Source organism: Schistocerca americana, chromosome 4 (genome assembly GCF_021461395.2).
Source record: "Schistocerca americana isolate TAMUIC-IGC-003095 chromosome 4, iqSchAmer2.1, whole genome shotgun sequence".
In the NCBI taxonomy this organism is placed as follows: Eukaryota; Metazoa; Arthropoda; class Insecta; order Orthoptera; family Acrididae; genus Schistocerca; species Schistocerca americana.
Genome location: NC_060122.1, coordinates 344,995,212 through 345,017,795, shown reverse-complemented (window position 1 = coordinate 345,017,795; position 22,584 = coordinate 344,995,212). Strand labels below are relative to the sequence as shown.

The window sequence follows — 22,584 nt, the reverse complement described above, 5'->3', positions numbered from 1 at the left end:
TTCTATTGACAAATACTTATTTATGTATTTCATTACTGGTACACTAGCAAGTTAAATCATTTGTGAGTTACTATCATACAGACAAGTTACACAGTTCATAAAATACTGGAATAAGTTTTTTTATCATTACTTTGCCTTCTCTATATATATTCAAAAAAGTAAGAGTTGAACAACTCTTTACACTACCGTATTCCTTGTAAGGAAATCATAATTGTGAATCACATTCCTTCAGTGCTGTTTGTATGTGCTCCTGTTTTTGTGTCCTTGGAATGAAAGCTATGATTTACAGAGAGTTGCTTGAATTCTTCATCTTTTAGGCACTTAAATTAACCCAAGCAATCAGACTCTATTATTATCCCAGGTAATATATTTTCTTTTATTATCTCCAAAAGCACCTCCCTCAATTTATTTTGAACAACATGAAAAAAGGACTTTTCGTTTTCTCCTTCAAGAGCACCATATATCCACCACTCTGTTGTGTTATTGCCTCTCCAAATCTTTTTTTTTTTTTCCAACTATTTATCAGTTTTTACAATTATGCCTTTTGCACCAAGTTGTTTTTTTTTATCTTTTTTTCTGAACATGCAGAAATACAAACTCCTCCACAGTACTCTTTCCAAACAACAACACGTTGACTTCAAAGTTTTAACTCATAAGAAGTGTATCTGCTGCTAAGTTGAGTCATCCAAAAGTAGATCAATTGTAACATGATACTAATCATAGTTTGCTGTTGGCAAACCAGGAACTTTTTCTTACTGAACATTGTTTCTCGTGCTCATTATTCACTGTTATGTGACACCTTAATATGAAACCATCACTGAAAATTCCTTTGACACCAGCTCAGTTGCTGATTGCTGGCTCATACCTGCTCTCTTTTTGATGAATGAACTAGCCATACACCAATCTAGAATTTGCATCTTTCAAACTATACAAGAACTTTAAATCAACATGCTGGCTCACTGTCTCACTTTTACTAGTCAGTACAAGAGCTCACTACTGGTACACAGGGGCAGCCACGGCTGGGTGCAGAGTGCAGAGTGCAGAGGTGGAGGGGGGGGGGGGGGGGGGGGAGGTACCTCCTCGCCACACACACCTCCCCACACACACCCTAGCTCTCAGTCAAAGGAAATAATATGATGTAGTCATCTGTGTTTCTTTCAAGAAGGTTATTGAGAAAATGGTATTACACAGATATCTAACAGGGAAGGAAATGGATCTTTTCAATAGCTACTTACAAGTCTCCAGTCATCTTATAAGGTATTAAAAATTCTCCACACCCGCAAGTCTTGCCCCCCCCCCCCCTCCCCCTTCACCACAAACTATCATATGTGCCCCCTTTCTGGTTCACATTTGAACCAATTGCAGTTTGAATAGGTGCCAAACTACTCAGTTCTCAAAAAAAGTCAACGAGAATGCAAGTGTTGTCACAGAATGAAAGCCAAGATTAAATGTTAAGTGCCAAAATCTTCACCTAATCATCAACTGTACAATGTAAAGCCTACATTATAGATCAATATTACACCATTGTCAAGACACTTTGTACTTTTACAGATTGAAATTATGAAAGAAAAGCAACAAATTGAACGATACATCACAATATACATCTATCAGAATATACGTACCACTATGTATCTGATAGGTCAGTTCCCATTCACAGAAAAAAGGAAATTTCACATGGTTGTACAGATCTAGACATGTCAGATAGTGTATAAAATCCAATATTTTAGGACATTGCAGGAAAAGATAGATTGCTGCTTACTGTAAGGAAAATACATGAAGTTGCAGACAGGCACAATTAAAAAAAAAACTTACATAAAGCTTTAAGCCACAGTCTTCATCAGTAAAAGAGAGACACATGCCATTCACAGGCACAGGCAAGCACCCTCGTGCAAACACGACTGTCAATTCCAGCAACTCTGGCCTGATGTAGGCTGTGGCCAAAAGCTTAATGTAATTGTTTTTTAATTGTGTCTGTCTGCAACTTGACATATCTTATTTATGGTAAGTAGCAATCTGTCTTTTCCTACATTGTTGATGTTCCTACCTAGAGCTTCCATTGTTTGATTAGCATTTTAAGACAAGCATTTGAAACTGATGCAATCCAGCTTAACCTAGATCTCAGACTTAATTACAGTTCAGTCTGTCACCACAAACAGGATTTTTGCTATCACATTCATTGGCTTCACCTACTCACAACCAGACTATTGCATTCCAACCTTAGATGGACCTTGGTCTACGCTAAAGATTAGTCTGTCACTGCATAAAGGTCTTTCACCAACACGTTTGTTGGCAATGCCATCTGACAACCACACTGTTGCATTTCAGACAAACATAAATATTGGGCTACACTACAGATCAGTCTGTCACCACAGATAGGTTGTTTCGCTAACATGTTTGTTGACTTTGCAAAACTGTTTCATTATAACCTAACCTAGACTTTGGGCTATGCTATAAATCAGCCTGCCTGTCACTATAATTGGGTTTCTTGCACACACATCTGTGTTACCAATTTCATGCAACTTTCCCAATCAGTGAGGTGACCACAGGGTCATGAATCTGCATCCACATCCATACTCTGCAAACCACTGTGAACTGCATGGCAGAGGGTACTTCCTATTATACCACTTATTAGGGCTTCTTTCCATTCCATTCACATGTGGAGTAAGGAAATAATGACTGTGTAAATACTTATAAGTGTACTGTGATTAATCTAATCTCCTCATCAGCATCAGTGTGGAAGTGATATGTAGGTAATTGTAGTATATTTCTAGACTTATCATTTAAAGCTAGTTCTTGAACTTTGTTTACATGCTTTCTCAGAATACTTTATGTCTATCTGTCACAAAATTTTTAGTAACTACAATACAGAAATGTAGTCAGTTACCGTGTTTTCTTAAGTATCACTTTCAGTACCATGTTCTGTTTCCCAACATATGAAAGATAACCCATGAAAAAACATGTAATACAGGTAGTTTGGATGCGATTATCATTTTGGCTAACATACCACCTGTAATGCTAATTAACATCATAGAATACCTGTAGTATAATGGAAGGAAACATTCCACGTGGGAAAAATTATATATAAAAACAAAGATGAGGTGACTTACCGAACAAAAGCGCTGGCAGGTCGATAGATACACAAACAAACACAAACATACACACAAAATTCAAGCTTTCGCAACAAACTGTTGCCTCATCAGGAAAGAGGGAAGGAGAGGGGAAGACGAAAGGAAGTGGGTTTTAAGGGAGAGGGTAAGGAGTCATTCCAATCCCGGGAGCGGAAAGACTTACCTTAGGGGGAAAAAAGGACAGGTATACACTAGCACACACGCACATATCTATCCACACATATGTGTGGATAGATATGTGCGTGTGTGCTAGTGTATACCTGTCCTTTTTTCCCCCTAAGGTAAGTCTTTCCGCTCCCGGGATTGGAATGACTCCTTACCCTCTCCCTTAAAACCCACTTCCTTTCGTCTTCCCCTCTCCTTCCCTCTTTCCTGATGAGGCAACAGTTTGTTGCGAAAGCTTGAATTATGTGTGTATGTTTGTGTTTGTTTGTGTATCTATCGACCTGCCAGCGCTTTTGTTCGGTAAGTCACCTCATCTTTGTTTTTATATATAATACCTGTAGTATGATAGAGATACTATTAGAATTATGTGTAAAGTGTTTTCTAATTTTGTTAATTCTGGACAATATGACATATATTCTGTTTGCAATATAATTAGTCTGTATAGCAGATGTGGATCTGTTTAAGACACCAAATACCTTTGTTTCTACTAAAGTATGGCTTTTCCTCAACAAGAGGGATCACAAATATCTTGGTGTTTCTGATTGGCTGTTGTCAGCCAATAAGGTTATTACATATGCTCCAGATACATGTCCTCAATCTTGTTGACAACATACAATCTGTCTTTTAGAGAATATTGTTAATAATGATTTAAACATAATAAATAAGTGTATAAAAACAATACATATGACTGAAGAAAATACAAAGTATATGCCACAGCCAATTTCAATCTAATTGCTTAACAGAATGTTTTATTCCATTACATAACTTTAGCCCATTGCAGAATAGAATGTTCATAGCAAAATTACAGCTTCCAAAGAATCACATTCACTTATTTTTTTAAAATTTAAATAATGCGCTTATATCTCATGTTATTTCTTACTAGAAGTGTAAATATAAATAGCTTCTCAATTCAGAATGGTCAATAAATCAGTTCAATTATGAGTCACTGATATAAACTTGGGCAGCAATTACACAAATTATTTAACAAAACTAAAGGAAAAGTTACCTGTAGTTTAACAGTTGTCATAAAAAAAGCAGTTCCAGAAGAATCTCTGTAAACTAATTTCATATTGATGCAGTATACTGGATGGAGCAATAACATTGCATTTGTGACCAGTTATTAATGGTGTTCAGGAACATAAAACTATGCACTTCATAAAATGCAAATCCAATATAGTGCAGCTATCTTTCACCCAGAAAGTGCTCCTGGCTTACTACAGTTTGTGCAATTATTAGTTCTAGCAACTTCAGGAGATGTCATGATTATTTGAATGGTTTTCTTTAACTATCAATGAAAGCAATGATGTTTCAGATAATGTGCAGCTACCAGCATTTGTTCATGAAATTGCTCATAATTTTGTTTTTGAGGGGCTTTTACAGTTACGCAGTTTGAAAGGAATGATTATGGGGGAAGATTTTTTTCATCACTTACAACAAGAGCTAGCATCAATACAACTACCCTGTCTAAAACTACTAAGTGTTTCAACTGGTGGAGGAGGGAACGTGAGTGGACAAAACAAGGGTCTGGTAGTAGTGGTACCCCATTATTTTTCCACTGCCTTTTATACCAAACAGCATTATGCTGCAAAGTTGTTGCACGGAAAGAACTAATGGACATTGTGATATACACTTTAAACTTCATCAGAAAGGAATGGTTGATACATCACTAATTTCAAGTCTGTGTCAAAAATGGAAGCAGATCACTGTAACATCCTTTATTATTTTGAAGTGAGATGGTTAAGTAGAGATGCAGTACTTAAAAGACTTTTTGGCCTCAGGAAAGAATCAACACATTTATGATAGAGAAAGGCAGATATGTTCCAGAACTTACAAATCCTTATTGGTTAATAGACCTTAAATTATTGATAAATCTTAGTAGTATGTTTAATACAGTAAATGTGGGGATTCAGCGGAAGAAAAGAATTAATATCTGTTATTCATACAGACATAAAGGCAACCTAAATGAAAAACAAGCTCTTTGTAAAACATGTTGATGAGGAAAAGCTGAACCATTTCCCAAATTGTAAATAAATTGCTGAAGACACTGGAATAAATTTTCATTGGAAAATGATAACATGAAGTGAATTTTCATGCAGCTTAAAAATAAGTTCATCAAAAGATTTTGTGACTCTGAAAAGGTTTCTGGTAAACTGAAGACCTTTACAAACTCTTTTTCATGTGATTTGAGGACAAGTCAAGTAATTTATCAATTAATGTGATTGATCTTCAGTCTAAAGAAACTCTGAAAAACTGTGTTTGTGAAGTCAGTTGTCTTATTATTTAATTTTGAAGAACTGAAAAGGTTTGGTCAGCAAGCAATTACAGTTTTTATCTGCACTTACGTATGTGAGCAAACATTTTCAATTCTCAATTACAGAAAAAATAAATATTGTTTTCATTTCTTAGGTGAGAATTTGAGTGCCATTGTGTAATGTTCTACAACAGAAATGAAACAAAACATTCCACAGTTAGCCAGCCAAGTACAGAATTGAAAATCACATTAAATTTTGATTTGATTCATATGTATAATTATTTCAAAGTCCAAATTTAATTTGTTTTATTTCATTTTGTTACTACATGGCCATTGCCTGCTAAAAGGTTGCTGAGCACTGCTGTAACACCTACATCACAGCACCCAGTGATGCTACTGTCTACCATAAAATCTTTGAACAATGTGGCATGTCCTAACAAATCATAAAAACCAATACTGTGCTTATGTTGTAATGGGTGTATCCATATAGAATGACCAATAGGACACATTAAAATCTGACACCATAAGTAGATTAAGTTGGTGGCTGTTTTGCCAAGGAGGATGTCACAAAAGTTGGCTCAGAAATGCCCCTTGGATATTTCTGTCTCCTCATTTAACATGCTGATGCTCTCCTCTTAAAGCACAGAAAATCTCAGCTTTTTCTAAATTTTACAAAGACCGCCTTATTCTTCAAAGTGCAAGGTTTTAATGTGTCCTGTTAATCATTGTATTAGGGTGCACACATTGCATCATTAAGTGCAGTATTTGTTTCTAGGATTCACTAGGACGCTGAGCAATGTGACAGATCAAGACAGCTAGCTGCCTTTAGTTTACAACTGGGAATTGTGAGAGTATGATGTGCTAACATGAGTTGTGCAAGGAAGAGTTTTTATAGTGCATGCTTGCTGCAAGCGTTTTATGTTTGACGGTGCCTAATGGCCTTGTACAAGACAATATAGATACTTATATGGCTATCAGTCTGTGTAGTATAGTAAGTATTTATTTGTTTTCTTGGGATAACATAGTCCTGTAACATGTTGTGGTAACTGAGTCACACATTTGACAACTGGTATGTAATATTACCACTTTCAAATGGTTTGCAGAGCAGGGATGTAAATGTATATATAGATGTATACTGGAAAACACCACAAAGGAGTAAATATACTGGAATTTTGTTTTCAGTATATTTGCTTATTTAATGAGAACTCTGCAATAGATATAGGTTGTGTAGCATGTATAATTCCGAAATGTCATTGCTGCATAATGAGGGTCTATCACCACTATTGGTATTCTATTTAAAAATTTGCACACAGGAAAATAAAAAAAGTGCCCCCTAACTTTTGTTACAGATTTGTATTTGAAGGAAGGGAGATTAAGCTTATACAAACTTGTGCTGCTTTTATTACAATGAACCCAGGATATGCTGGCAGGACAGAGTTACCAGACAACTTAAAAGCGCTTTTCCGGCCAATATCCATGATGGTTCCTGACTATGGTGAGCAATCTTACACATTACACTATAGAATAAGATTTATCTCATCAATTAAGCTTCACAGCTATAACACTAACCAGTTTTGCAGAGTGTGATATTTTCATGTTTGTTGAGCCTTATGCCAGAAATCAAAGTTTTGATGTATGAAATAATTCTAAGTGAATTATAACAACTAAAAAAATTTCAAGTGAAACTTGGAGGGAAGACAGAATGCTTTTAAATGACTTAGGTACCTTTTAACATGTATTGTAGTAGTACAACGGAAACTGAGTGCTTCTATATAAGGCTCTGTACCCACATTTCCATGTACAGCTTAAAACTCTTCTCTAAATAGAAGCAAAATAGATGTCAAACAAATGATGGATTTGGCCAATAGGGAAAAGAACTGCAACAACACTGTTCTTAATGACAAAGCAATCAATGGTTCTTATACAAGGTCTATTTGGAAAATAAGTTCTGATCAGTCAAGAAATTGAAACTACTGTGAAAATCTGATGAAGTTTTGCACAGATGTGTTGGCTAGTGTCTCTAGTATACCTGTCATTTGTGGCACTATGAAAATCTGATGAAGTTTTACACAGATGTGTTTGGTAGGATCTCTGGTATACCCATCAATCACAGCGCATTGCTCTTTTCAATTCTGAGCAAACAGTAAACATGTAAAGATGCCTAGTAAGTGTCTCCCACCAAGTATAAGGAATGGGTGAAAGATTTTGCCTGATGTCATGCAGCCTACATAACATAACTGTCATGCGTTTCATTCTTCATGACAATTCTCGGCTGCACTCTGCAAGGGCAATGAAGATGCTGCTGCAGAGCTCATCCTGAGTTTCATCTCTGCTTGCATGAACTGCTGGTTATGAAGACAACATTTTGGCACAGACAACGACCTGCAGATGAGCATGGAGAATTTGTGTAAAGCACAGGCAGTTGCCTTCTATGACGAAGGTATTGGCAAAAGTTGGTACAATATGACAGATGTCTAAGTCGGAGTGGCAGTTAGGTAGCTGTAAAGTGCAGCTTACTATTGCAAATAAAACATTTTTGATTTTATGACCAATCAGAACTTACCTTCCGAATAGCCCTCGTATTATGCAATTTAACTGCTTTTGGAGGACTTATTTCCATCATATTTCTGTTTTTCCATAGTGTATTACTCAAAGACTCTTCTATGATGTGGTACTGTAAGTTTTCACCCGTTAATTTCTTATGGTAATTCATTAATTGTACTTGTCAAATAAAGTAAATGATAATGAAATACCAGTACACAAGAAATGAAGACAGGTAACTGTTACTCTATCAGTGAATAGTGAGTAGACATTAAGTTGAAATAATCATTTGTGTCTTTCTTGAGACAGTCATGCATACCGAATGTTTTGGCTCTACACCATGTAATGAAACTGAACATCACAGAAGCCAATAAAATCTCACACTTTATGAAAGGAGTCACAGAAGATATCCATTGAGCTCCTCTAGTATAGACTGTCCCAACAGCAGAGGAATTCATCAAATGGTGCCACTGAATAAGAAAAGATAAATAAAAACTATGAAGAGAGAGAGAGAGAGAGAGAGAGAGAGAGAGAGAGAGAGAGAGAGAGAGAGAGAGAGAGAGAGAGAGATCAAATAAAAGCGTGTGACTGACTGCCGGGTCTGGCCTGTATGGCACTTATGGAAGACCGAAGCTCACCTCTCTTGTACGTCAGATAGTAAGAGAAGAGAAACTGTGAATATTGATCCCATACACAAGACATAATAGAGAATGTCTAAAAAGATGTGTAGCAATCTCTGGTGCCAAGTACCACCATTAGTTGAATGCAGCATGAAAAATGGATTCTGGCAACTCAGACTTAAGCTGCAGTCATATAACAACAACCCAGCATCTGAACAATGCAGAAACAACCAAATCCTTCACCAGGTACAATGCCACACAAAAAAATGGATGTTTGGAAGATGGAGAAAGACACATTGGTGTGTTTTCTTTGTGGGCCCCCAGACCAGATTGTACACTACTGCAGAGAGAAAAGATGAATGTTTGACATCTATTACGCCACAAGATGTCAACCATCACAATACTCCTGTTGATGCCAGTCAACTGCAGATGACTATAATCAACCTGTGGGACAAAGCTATTCCAACAAGTACACATAAAAAAGGTTGCTCAGGGCAGTTTTTTATTGTTGAAGATGATGTTACCATGCCAACAACGAGACAAGTTCCAGTCACCAATTGAGACATTCATTTAAAGTGTGGAGCTTTTGTTGATTGCAAAAAGCTTCTCAGGCTCAAAACAGAAACCTACATTCCAGCGCAAATATAAGCATTGTGTGTGGTCAAGGAGAACTTTGAACTTCTGACTGTCATCAGCAGCTACAACTCATCCCTAAAGGTATGTGCATAAGGTCATCGGAACCAGTCCAGGAAGAGCAGCTTATTGTCATTGACAAACAGTCATACTCTGATACCACTATAGACAATGTATGGGAGGAAACTACTGTCAATCTCACAATAGGATATGGCCTAGTTGAGGTGCAACATCAGCAAGTGAGAGCCATTCTGTGTCATTTTTGGATGCTTTCAAATCCAGAGTGGGGGAAAGATAAACCAGTTGGCCAATACTAAAACACCATAAGAACAGGGAGGATTATCCACCATTTACCCAGGACTCATACAGGGCATTATCACTTGAACATTAAATAATTTGGAAGGAGGTTGAGAAGGTGCTACGGAATGTGAAGGAGAAAGATGGCACGTAGCATTTTTGCTGCTGGCTGAACAAAATAATAAAGAAATATGTCTATCCGCTGCCATGTATTGATGATATTCTAGACTGCTTTTAAGGAACGAAGTACACACATCAAAAAAAGTTTTGCATTACCCCAGTTCCCAGAACTCCTGAAGATAGACATTGACTATGGATATTGAATCACAGACACAGTCCCTTTGACTGTTCAGAGATGCCACTAAACCCAACCAAAAATGTAAACAACAGTGCACGAGTGGCACTTATTAAATGGAGGGGGTGCGACAGCTGATCAGTTACAGTCATTCCATCAGAGAGAAGGTACACGGCTCATGTTGTCTGTAGTTCAGCCATGCCTAAACGGTCAATACCGTGATTTGATTGTGTTCACATTGTTACTTTGTGCCAGGAAGGGTTCTCAACAGGGGAAGTGTCCAGGCATCTTGGAGTGAAACAAAGCAATGTTGTTCAGACATGACGGAGATACAAAGAGACAGGAACTGTCGATGATATGCCTCGCTCAGGCCGCCGAAGGGCTACTACTGCAGTGGATGACCACTAGCTATGTATTACAGGTTTGAGGAACCCTGACAGCAATGCCACCATGTTGAATAATGCTTTTTGTGCATCCACAGGATGTTGTGTTATGGCTCAAACTGTGCGCGATAGGCTGCATGATGTGCAATTTCACTACCGACATCCTCGGTGAGGTCCATCTTTGCAACCATGACACCATGCAGCGCGGTACAGATGGGCCCAACAACATGCCGAATGGACTGCTCAGGATTGACATCACATTCTCTTTACCGATCAGTGTCGCATATGCTTTCAACCAGACAATCATCGGAGACGTGTTTGGAGGCAACCCAGTCAGGCTGAACACCTTATACACACTGTCCAACGAGTGCAGCAAGGTGGAGGTCACCTGATGTTTTGGGGTGGCATTATATGGGGCTGACGTACCGCGCTGGTGGTCACGGAAGGTGCTGTAATGGCTGTACGATACGTGAATGCCATCCTCCGACTGATAGTGCAAGCATATCAGTAGCATATTGGCGAGCCATTCATCTTCATGGATGACAATTCGCGCCCCTATCATACACATCTTGTGAATGACTTCCTTCAGGATAATGACATCGCTCGACTATAATGGCCGGAATGTTATCCAGACATAAGCCCTATCGAACATGCTTGGAATATATTGAAAAGTTCTATTTATGGACGACGTGACCCATCAACCACTCTGAGGGATCTACACCAAATCACTGTTGAGGAGTGGAACAATCTGGACCAACAATGCCTTGATGAACTTGTGGATAGTATGCCACAATGAATACAGGCATGCATCAATGCAAGAGGATGTACTACTGGGTATTAGAGATACTGGTGTGTGCAGCAATCTGGACCACCACCTCTGAAGGTCTCGCTGGATGGTGGTACAACATGCAATGAGTGGTTTTAGTGAGCAATAAAAAGGACGGAAATGATGTTTATGTTGATCTCTATTCCAATTTTCTGTACAGGTTCCCGAACTCTTGGAACCGAAGTGATGCAAAACTTTTTTTGATGTGTGTATATCTCAACTCAACTAGGCTACTGGCAGATCATGGTTGATGAGGCTGACTGTGAAAAGATTGCCTTCATAACACCTCATGGTCTCTATGAATTCAAAGTTATATTGTTTCGATTATGTAGTACGCCTGCCTCCTTTGAATGTATAATGGACAACCTACATCAACATCTTAACTGAATGATAAGTCTTTGCTGTCTAGATGACTTTATCATTTTTTCAAAGACAATCAAAGAACTTCTAATCTGTCTTACAACTGTACTGAACTCCAAGCCTCCACCTGAGTGCAAAAACGTGTCTCTGCCTCACACAAGAAATAAAAATCTTGAGGCCCCTAGTTAATGACAATGTAGTCTGTCATAATCTAGGAAAAATAAGAGCAGTCACAGATTTTCCAATTCCTCAATGCATTCGTGATTTGAAATATTTTTTTCAGATTGTGACTATACTAACAGCATTCATAAAGTTCCTTTGCAACAAGGCACATCTCTTGCAAGAACTACTGCAAGGGACATTTTTCTGGAATGATGCACAAGGAACATCTTTCCTTGTCTTTAGGAGGATGTTAACTTATGCTCCAGTCCTAGAATTGTGTGATAAGAAAGCCTAGATAGAACTTTACACCAATGGTATGGTGCAGTTCTGGTGAAAATTCATAAAAATTTTGAAAAATTAATGACTTCTGCTTCCTACTCTGCAACCAAGAAAGATTCTCTGGTAGTACCTGAAGAAAAAGCGAGTTACGCCATTGAAATGTCACGTGAGAATGGCGTGAGCATCTGGCATAAGTCCCATTTTTTCAAAATGTCAACAGATCCATGGGAAAGACTGAAGAATTACATCAGAAGACCCTATGGGGAGGAGATGTACCACAACATCAAGAAGCTGGACAAGCTTCAACAAAGGAAAGGGAGAATGCTGAGTTCTCTCAGTTTCCTGCTGAGATATCAAGAGGGGGAGGTAGTTCCAGTATTCATTAGGATCAAGCACCATGTCAATTCCAGAATGGTTAACAAGATCAAATGCTGAGCTAGCCTTGCACTGGTGAGGGAGAGAGTGCATGAAATGCATCATCAACTAGATGTGACGTCCAGGGAGTTGCTATCTCTCCATCTTTCCATAGCAGCTTCCCTGAACAGCCAAGAATGCATCAGAAAGAAGTCAGCGGCATGCCAACTAGCCAAGTTTGAACGCATCAGCAACAAGGAACAACAGGATGGGGACATGCGTACAGTGGTCACATAAGTGACAAGTAGCTCGACAAGATCACCTTAAAAGTACTCAGCAAGGGTCTAATCTTTGCAGTGACATGCAGAAACGTGCCTGTTGCAACTTTCATCAGTGCAGTCAAGCAAGCGACCAACAGGCTACCATACAGTGTGGCTGAAGAGATCTGTAGAGAGGCATGCAGGGCACTCATCAAGACAAAGCCATCCAAATCCAACATCTAATTCAATGAAAGGTTGGCACTCAGGCAATTCCGGGAGGAGGAAAGCAATATGGTGATGCCAGCAGACAAGGGGAACTCCACAGTCATCCTAAAGAAGACAGATTATGACAGAAAACTGCAACAACTTCTGGAGGATCCTGCATACAAACCAATAGAAAGTGACCCCATGGACAAAGTGGACAAAAAGACCAGGGCTCTGCTGAAGAAGACAGGCCTGCCTGAACAAGTCATCAGACAGCGACATTCCAAAGTGCCAGTATCACCTAGACTGTGTGGACTCTCCAAAGTTCACAAGAATGAGGTCAGTCTTCGACCTATTGTTAGCAATATCAGTGCTGCCACTTATCCTACTGCAAAATACCTAAAGAAAAGGCTGGCACCACATGTGGGCAAATGTGTGCACCACATTCGGAACTCAGAGGACTTCCTACAATGACTGAGGCAACTACATGTTGTGGACTCTGACATAATGGTCAGTTTTGATGTGGTGTCTCTCTTCACACGAGTACCACTGAATGACTCACTTGATCTTATTGGAGAGAGTTTCAATGGAGCTCTCCTCAAGTTATTCAGGCACGTACTAACCTTGAAGTACTTCCCATATGGGGGTAAATTTTCTGAGCAAATGGAAGGGGTGGCAATGAGCAGCCCTCTATCACCAGTTGTTGCCAACCTATTCATGGAAAGACTTGAAGAGGAGGCCCTTACATCGGCCACATATCAAACCAAGTGCTTTTTTTTAGATATGTGGATGATACCTTTGTCATTTGTCCCCATGGCAGGGAGAAGCTAGATGATTCTCTGGAACATCTGAATTCACACCACCCGAATATAACATTCACAATCGAAATTGAGAAGGATTGACAACTCCCATTCCTGGATGTATTAGTCAAGAGGAAGGCTGATGGCACATTTGGGCACAGCGTATACCGCAAATCAACACACATTGACTTATACCTGCAAGCCAACAGCTGCCACCATCTGGCACAGAAGAATGGAGTGCTCAAAACTCTGGTCCACAGAACATGTACTCTGTCTGACCCTGGCAGTTTGGCAGTGGAAATAGAACACTGACAGTTGGTGTTCAGCAGGAATGGGTTCTCATCTAGAGACATCCAGAAGGCGCTTTGACTTGCTAGTCAACCACAGGATCCAGAAGAAGAACCAGAAGAGATGAAGAGGGTGCCATACTTGTCATATGCTGGACAGATCTCTGCTGAGATCAGCAGAATTCTCATGAAACATGACATCAAGAGGGTATTTTGTCCACCCACTAAGATTGGGACAATGTTGGGGAATGTAAAGGATGACCTGGGGATATGGAAGCCAGGCATTTACAACATACCATGAGAATGTGCAATGTCATACATTGGCCAGACCACCAGGACTATGGACATCAGGTGTGAAGAACACCAGAGGCACACCAGACTCTAGACAGGCAACCAAATCAGCCATAGCAGAACACTGTCTAGAGCTCGGTCATTTGATGAACTACAATGACACCAAGATTGCCACACAGACACCTAGATATTGGGGTATGTCATAAAAGAGTCTATCGAGATCAAGATCACGGAGAATTTGTGACAATGGATACCAGCTCAGCACAGCCTGGGATATGCTCCTGAACTTCTGAAAACTCAACGCAAAACACATCGAGATTTCACAAGAAATAGGAGTGGGGACCAAGAAAGTAACCACAAGACAGAGCACCAGAGACTACAGATTTGTCCTGACACTCCTGAGATGACAACCACAACCCTCGAGGATGTCCAAGCCTGGCGTGGACGTTGTTTGGAAAACCATTAATCAGAGGGAACCATCAGAGCCACACCTGGCGTGGGCGGACGTGAAACTGAACACTCAATGCGGCATGGACCGATCACGTAGCACCCAGCAAGAGACAGAAGTGGAAACTGAGGAAACAGAAATGAGACAGATCGCCAGACATCACAGACCAGTTTTGACAGACCTTAGATTGCGACCACGACCCCAGAGGACAGCTGCAGTGGGTGCGAATAGCATTTTGAACACCAGCGAGCAGAGGGGACCGTGGGAGCTGGGCCTGGCAATCACAGACCGCAAACAAAACACTCGACATGACGCACACCAGTTATGAAGCGCCCATCAGGAAACAGAAATGGAGACCAAGGAAATAGGCAGGATGCAGAGCACCAGACACTACAGATGATGACTGCGACCCCAGAGAGTGGCCGAGCCGGACACAGACGGCAGTGGGAACACTGACGACCAAAGAGAACCCTGGAAGCTGTGTATGGTGGGTGCGGACCACGGAGGGAACACCCAATGTGGTGCGGAGCAACTAGGGAGCATAAATACTGGACTTGATCCACCTGAGGGCCATTCTCGGGTAGCACCTGAAGAAGACAGCGAGTTATGCCATGAAAATATCGTGTGAGAATGATGCGAACATCTGGTAGAAGTCCCCCCCCCTAAGACGGAAGAATCACAAGAAAAAGTTGCTTGCCATTGTTTGGTTTATCAACAAGTTGTGATGTGATGGACCACCATTCTCTGTGTTGGCTCACTAAGCTGAAAGACCCATCAGGTTGACTGGTGAGATGGGTACTGAGGCTTTGGGTGTATGAAGTCTTACTGGTATTCTGAGTCAGATGCAAACAAAAGGGCACCAAACTTCTTTCAAGAACTCATTTTGTGAAACACAGAATCCTGTATAAGATCACAGTTGTTGCTGCATTAAATGACATTTCAGCTGAACAGTGCAAAGAACTAGCATTGCTGAAAACCATACAAATGTTGGAGGAGGAGGAACCAAGCAAAGTAAATTCCATTTAAGAAACAGAACATTGAATAAGAGGAATTATTATCCAATGGGGCAGAAATGGTTGCTTGTCATCCCATCTAATGTACAGCCAGATAACCTGAAGTATTTCCACAGTGCTCCAACATCTCGTCACCTGGGAATCATGTAGGCTCTAGACAGTATCAGACAGTGGTATTACATCATAAGTCTGTACTGATCCATTGAATGCTATGTGAGCCACTGTAGGGAATGCCGGTGGTAGGAGCATGTTCTGCTGTTATCTCTGAGGCATCTCACGCCAACTGCACTTGCAGGACCACCATCCCACCAAATTGGAATAGACCTCTTGGGGATGTTCCCAAAGTCAACAAATGTGAATCAATGGATGATAGACTTCAATGGGTATATCACCCACTACACTGTCAACAAAGCTGTTTGGACTGAAAAAGCTCAGGAAATTGCAAATTTACAAGTAGAAGACCTCACTTTGAAGCATGGAGCACCAGTTTGAACTATGGAGCACCCCTTGTGATAATTTCTGCTCGTGTAAAAGTTTACAAATCAAGACAAGTGTTGGAGGTAATTTCAGTTTGTGACATCACCAACAAGATGACAACTGCCTACCATCCACAGACAAATCGTCTCACAGAATGCTTCAATAAAATTAATGTTGAACAGACATAATGATGTGCAGTACTGCCCATTGTGATATTTGGATAAAATAGAGCAGAGCAAGTCAGTGCAGGCTTCACACCATTCTCTCTGTTTGGCAGTCACAAAGCCAAAACATCAGTGAATACACCACTTTTCCCATGTCAACAGAACAATACTCAGGATGACTACATGAAACACCTCATCACCAGGACTAAGGACACAAGACAGCTTGCTTGCTTATGGCCTCTGAATACCCAGGAGAAAAACCAAGAGTGCTGTGTTGTCAAGCACTGACAAGTGAGATACAGACTGGGAATTGTATCCTTTGTCACTTGACAGACATCACATATGAATCTGATCATTATGATCCTTCATCAAGAAAATAAACGTGCAGAGATGTTGTGGATGTCTTCAATGTGAAACCCAACTACACTCCTGATGCACAGAGTGATAGCGGGAGGCTCAAGGAAACTGATAAAAATCGATGATGACAAAGTTTCAACAGGAGCGTCTACCTTCTATGTTCACCATAGTGAAGCAGATGTGAGGGGACAACCACAATTGGAGAATCCACCAGCAGTGCCATACTGAGGACCAGTGACAAGATTTAAATGAAGCATACTGTTGTCAGCTCCATTGTGAAATTGAAACAGAGGATCAGGAGAGGAGCAATGCCATGTGTTACAGTATTAGCTGTACTGTGTAGTGGTTGGCTGGTTGAGCAGTCAACAAGCACAGAAACTAAACTGACTGACAGTAAGACACAGATAAGGCAAGCAAATCGTTGTCACCATTAGATGCCTCTTCCATATGTATCAGACCATTGTTTTCATTTAATTTAAAATTATAAATTTCTTTGAGTAGTTCTTTAAAATTTGAAAACTTGTTCTTATTTACACTATGCTTACCTTATTACATTACTGTATATATGTACTTGGTAGTTACATCAATTGATCCCCCCCCTCCCTGATCCCCATCTTGCCTCAAGAGATAAGTCTTGAAAATCAGTGTGGGAGGGGGGAATAAGAAAATATAAATAACTTGATCACTGAAAACTGGAAATTGCGATGTCTTGACCTAGCAGAAAAGTGGGAGGTGGAGGGGGATAGGGAGTTGAATGGTGGAAGGGGGAGGAAGAGGAGAAGAAATATTGGTGACGGGGGGGGGGGGGGGGGGGGGGGGGGGGTTAGCATGGACACTGCAAATTGTTGACAATATATACAGCATGATTATCTAAAGCTAGGAGGTCCATAGCCATACCATTGTGACATTGATGCACTGTCTGTTGTGAGAAACACAGTTTATAGACTGGAGAGTATTGCTTCCTTGCCTTTCAATGTGATACTTTCAAATTTCAATAAAGAAATCTATAGTGACATGTAAGAAAGTGAAGCACATTTCAGCTCAAGGATTCAGTGTACATTTACACTGGCATCCATGTAGAGCTATTATAAATAGGAAATATTAAACTGGGCAGCATTTGATGTAACTATATTACTCTTCACCATTAAAATGTATAAATACTTTCATTACATTACAGACAAGATAAGCAGGATTGTGTAACATACATTACGTAACCACTGCATAATGTGAACCATTATTCAAATTCTTTTGTGTAACATACATTACACAACCACTGCATAATGTGAACCATTATTCAAATTCTTTTTATGTCTTCCCAGCACAGTGAACCATAAGATTATATGGCATTTATCTACTTGGTTACATAGATGACTTAAAATAGGAATACAGTTTAAATTTTTTTCTCAAGAAATTGCTTTAAAGTTGGTATTACACAGGTTTTTAATTGTGTCAGAACTAGAACTTTTTAAAGGCTACTTACAAGTCACCATTTGTCTTCCAAAATATTAATAATACATAGATAATACTCAGTACCACAGATTCAGCACCCCGTATAGTGTATTGTATGGGTGGCCTTGATCACCTCCATGTGACATAACCACAGAATCAAGAAAACCTATTGTGTTGGAATGTGGATGCAAAATTTTAAATTACAATTTAGCTGAAGAACATAAAAGTGAGATCTTGTAGCATAAATCATATATGAATAAGAAATGTCACTGAAGACACACATTAGCAGTTTCTTGCTTTGGTGAATCTGGCATTGCAGCAGCACATATGAATGCATTTTGGTAAAAACTATTCTGTAAGTCTATTCGCATGCTCTACCCTGTACTATCATATCTTGTTGTGTAACATAAGACAGATGAAATAGGAATATAGTTTTAAGAAGTGGGTGAAATATATGAACAGGCTCATGTGACATAACCACAGAAACATGAAGTACACGTTGTGTAAGAATGTGAGCATAACACTGTAAATTACAATTCATGTCAAGATAGATAGATGGAATCTTGTACCACTAGTCAGATAAGTGCAAGAACCTTTGTTGGGGACGACATTTGTTATATCTTGCTTTGGTGAATCCTGCACAGCAGTTGTACAGATGGATGTGGGTAGTAAAAATTAAATAGAGCTTCCTGTGCTATACCTTATACCATCATATCATGTGATTGAACACAAGATAGAGGAAACAAATTACATAAGTACAGTATTACAAGAGAGATGGCACATTTTCAAAAATCCTTATGTTACATTCTGTTCAGGTTATTATGTATTACCAGCAGAGCTTAAGAAACATATCTGTCTATTGCATCAGCATTATGAATGGATATGTGGAAATGGATGAATAATTGCTTGAATAATTGGAAAAATTGATTAGAAAAAATAGTTGACAAAATGTCGAAGGTAATTTATGAGTCTGTGCACTATCTTGGTTGAACTTTAACTGATACCAATACCAACAGACCTTTAATATCATTACATTCAAGGTCAATAAACATAATTTGCATTATGTACTGCTGCTTCCAGGAGTGTACGGTACCTAATAATCGTCGCAACCACTGAAATTGTTGATCTGTCACACAAAGCACAATATTTTAAATATAATTAAACAAAGTTTAGTATGTACTTATCAAGTCTTTCATTACCTTCACATTAATTCCATTGTATTTAGTCTCAATTGTGACAATGTTGATGCAGGAACGCTCCACTGGATACTGCGTATTTATTCTTGTCTGCACCGAACCTACTGATTCAGGATCTCAGCAGCGAGTGAAATGATGAACAGATAGGAGTTGACCTCATAATGGTGTGAATAAATATTCCTTTTTTAATAACTTTTTATAATACTTTTAATGAATGGTTAAAATGCACATTCTTAATAATGCTGGTATGATGGATCCATGCGTATGTCTGTACACTACCACTTACAGAAACAAAAGGATGAATATACATGAATTAACAAATTGAAGAGCATATTTCTTACTTTGTTTCATACAGATATTTAACAATATATGAATACATTATCCCTGCCACAAAACAACTCGTTAATTTACCTTGGGTGGTGTCTATTACTCATTCAGTTTACATATAGCTTATATATAAGAAAAGAAAAGAACAAAAAAGTAGTATGATTCAATACAAATAGTGTAAGAGCCTGAGGTAAGAAATGAAGTATAATACTGGGTTTATTACCTAGATACAATGGTTACCTAAATTAAAAAGTGGAAAACCCAGGATGGAATAATGAGTCTGGCCTTGGCAGCCAGAAACAGTGATCATTTGTGTCTGAGTCGCGTTTGTGTGTGTGTGTGTGTATGTGTGTGTGTGTGTGTGTGTGTGTGTGTGTGTGTGTGTTGTCTGATTCAAGTGATGTCCTTTTTGGCCATTTGTTGTGCCTATCTGTAACTCAATATCTCCACTGTAGGGTGAGTTGCTACTATCCTTTTCACAATATTGTCATTATTCCATCTTTGATTTTCTTTTGTTTGTTTGCTTCATTGCATAATTTGATTGTCTATTAAGTTACATTTTTGCAGGGTAGTAGCATTTTACATTATTTTTTGGAGGTAAGTATTATCTAGGGACAGATTTTTATAAAGACCTAAAATTTGTTTACTATATTGTGTATATGTTAATCTAGTTGAAATCTGTTCTAATAAGCTTTATTGTAACTCAGGTTTTAAGAACCGTATGACAGCATTCATCTTTCACTGAGGATGAGCAATGCACCATATCATTTTCTTCAAATGAATTTTATTTAATATAGTCCCTTACCTTTGTATTGGGAGAAAACGTATTACAAAGCTTATACCAGTAGATCATGTATGTTTTATAAATTTTTTTCTGCATTAAGTCTTCAGAGTGGCATAAATATTTGATTGGATATGGGAGCACTAGGAACTGCATAAGAAAGAGGATTCCCTTTTAAATGCACAACTTATTTTTATTTGGGCTTTACTCCTGGGAGCAGTCAAAGTATTGTTTCCCAAATGAATTAGCAGTGATACAATGTCCTAAGCTCCTGAAAGGACACCCAAATGTATTTATGAAAATAATTAGTACAAAACACAATTAACAATACTTTTAAAAAATAGTGATTTTGTGCTTAACATTACTGCTGTCCCAATGCAGAAGTTTAAAGATTATAATGAGAATTGCAGTGGAATGACAGTACAATTTATACTGTTGAAAAATGAATGTGTACAACAGCTTATACTTATGTAATGAACTGAATTGAATTGAATAACAATAAAAATATGTTTCTTAGTTAATTTCTATAGAAGACATAACATGAGAATCTGAAAAGTTATGAATTTGATAAGGAAATATTCTGTCAGGTCAAGCTTACATATTGCTACAGGGCAATGATACACATTACTAATACAAAATGAAAATTATGCTCAACTTGATATTTTATGATTCTTAAGGAATTAGCTGGCAGTTTATCAGTTCCAGTTTGGAATGTAATTGCTTTACTGAAAACTTATTATAGAAACACCCTTGTTGTAATTATACCATTGACAATGCTTCTGATGGATACAAGTGTATTTAAAACTCAGTTGTCAACCTTGTCTGTTGACAGTACTTACTATGTGAATAACTGTTAACATTTTCTGATTTCATCATTTTAGAACTGACTTAATATGTTTTGTTATGTTTGAATAGTTCTGTGGTAGTATGAAATGCACTCTAGCCTATCAGGACATAAGCTATATGTGTCTATATTAATATGATGAATGCTGATCAGTCAAGTATTCAGCTTTGGCATGTTGTTGCTCAGCAAAAAAAGAGAAACTCTTAAGGGGAAATTTTAACTACAATGTAATATATCTTGATAGTTCATAGTAGGCTGTCAGGCCAAAAGGTTGAATGTATAGGGGTGCAGGTAGAGGGGGCAGGTGTATACTATTATACAAAGAGTATGTTGCCAGGCTATTCTATATTAAGTAGACCTTATTACCTATGTTATGTAGATGCTGGCATAGGTATGTAATCACAAAATAGTTCACACCAGCACATGTATTTGCTCTGCTTGTGCAATCAAAGGCAATGTCAAATTTTATTATATTCTGTATTTTTATTATTTTTTGGTCTTTGACATGATGTGAGTTCACTTTTGCATTTGGAGGAGACTGTGGAGATGAAAAATGAACTGCTGCATTCACAGTCTTGATCACAATTTAAATTATTTAAATAGATAACTGGTTTTGGCTTTGCAGCCACCATTAGATCTTGTAAACGCAGCCAAACAAAATATGAGTAGTTAATAACTAAACAATGTGACAATGTAGGAAAAAATTGATTATTACTTACCATAAAGAAGACACATTAAACTACAGACAGGCACAATTACAAGACTCTTACATAAAGCTTTCGGCCACAGTCTTCATGAGCAAAAGTGAAACATACACCATTCATACAAACAAACAAACACATCTCACACACCCACATGAACACCAACTCCAGCATCTCATGCCAAAAGCTTTATGTAAGTGTCTTTTAATTGTGCCTGTCTGAAACTTAAGATGTCTTCCTTATGGTAAGAAGCAATCTGTCTTTTTCCTACATTGTTCTTAGTTAATAACTGACCATTAAAGAGTACACATCCTCTGTGTTGCTGCCTTGATGAGACCTGACAATGGCAGCAGAGTTGAAATGGTTATCTGTTCATATAAACTTAAGTATGATCAAGATTGCAAATTCTACATCTTTTTGATGGTAATATATTCATATCATATGATGATGACCTACAAAGAATTTAAAACTTGCAATGATTCCATTTGTGTGACATGAGGCTCGGTGTTTCCATTAGGCAGCATGCCTGGTCTGTGTAATTTAGTAATTAGACTACTTAAGATCCACCGATAAATCATACTCTGAGGGTATATATGAACTGAGACTGAGAGAATTTCTTTTTTCATATCATTTTATCTAATATGTTTTGGGTAGTAAAATTAATGTAATTCAGACCAAATTATTAAGAAAG

General features: G+C 38.5%; 1 protein-coding gene across 1 annotated transcript in view; it reads left to right on the top strand.

The window, feature by feature from the left end:
- Window positions 1–22,584, top strand: part of LOC124613475 (dynein axonemal heavy chain 6-like) — a 984,594-nt gene that overhangs the window by 314,323 nt on the left and 647,687 nt on the right. Inside the window, exon 85 of the mRNA XM_047142181.1 lies at window positions 6,894–7,039. Within this exon, the coding sequence (XP_046998137.1) occupies window positions 6,894–7,039 (146 nt within the window). The remainder of the gene's footprint in view (window positions 1–6,893; window positions 7,040–22,584) is intronic.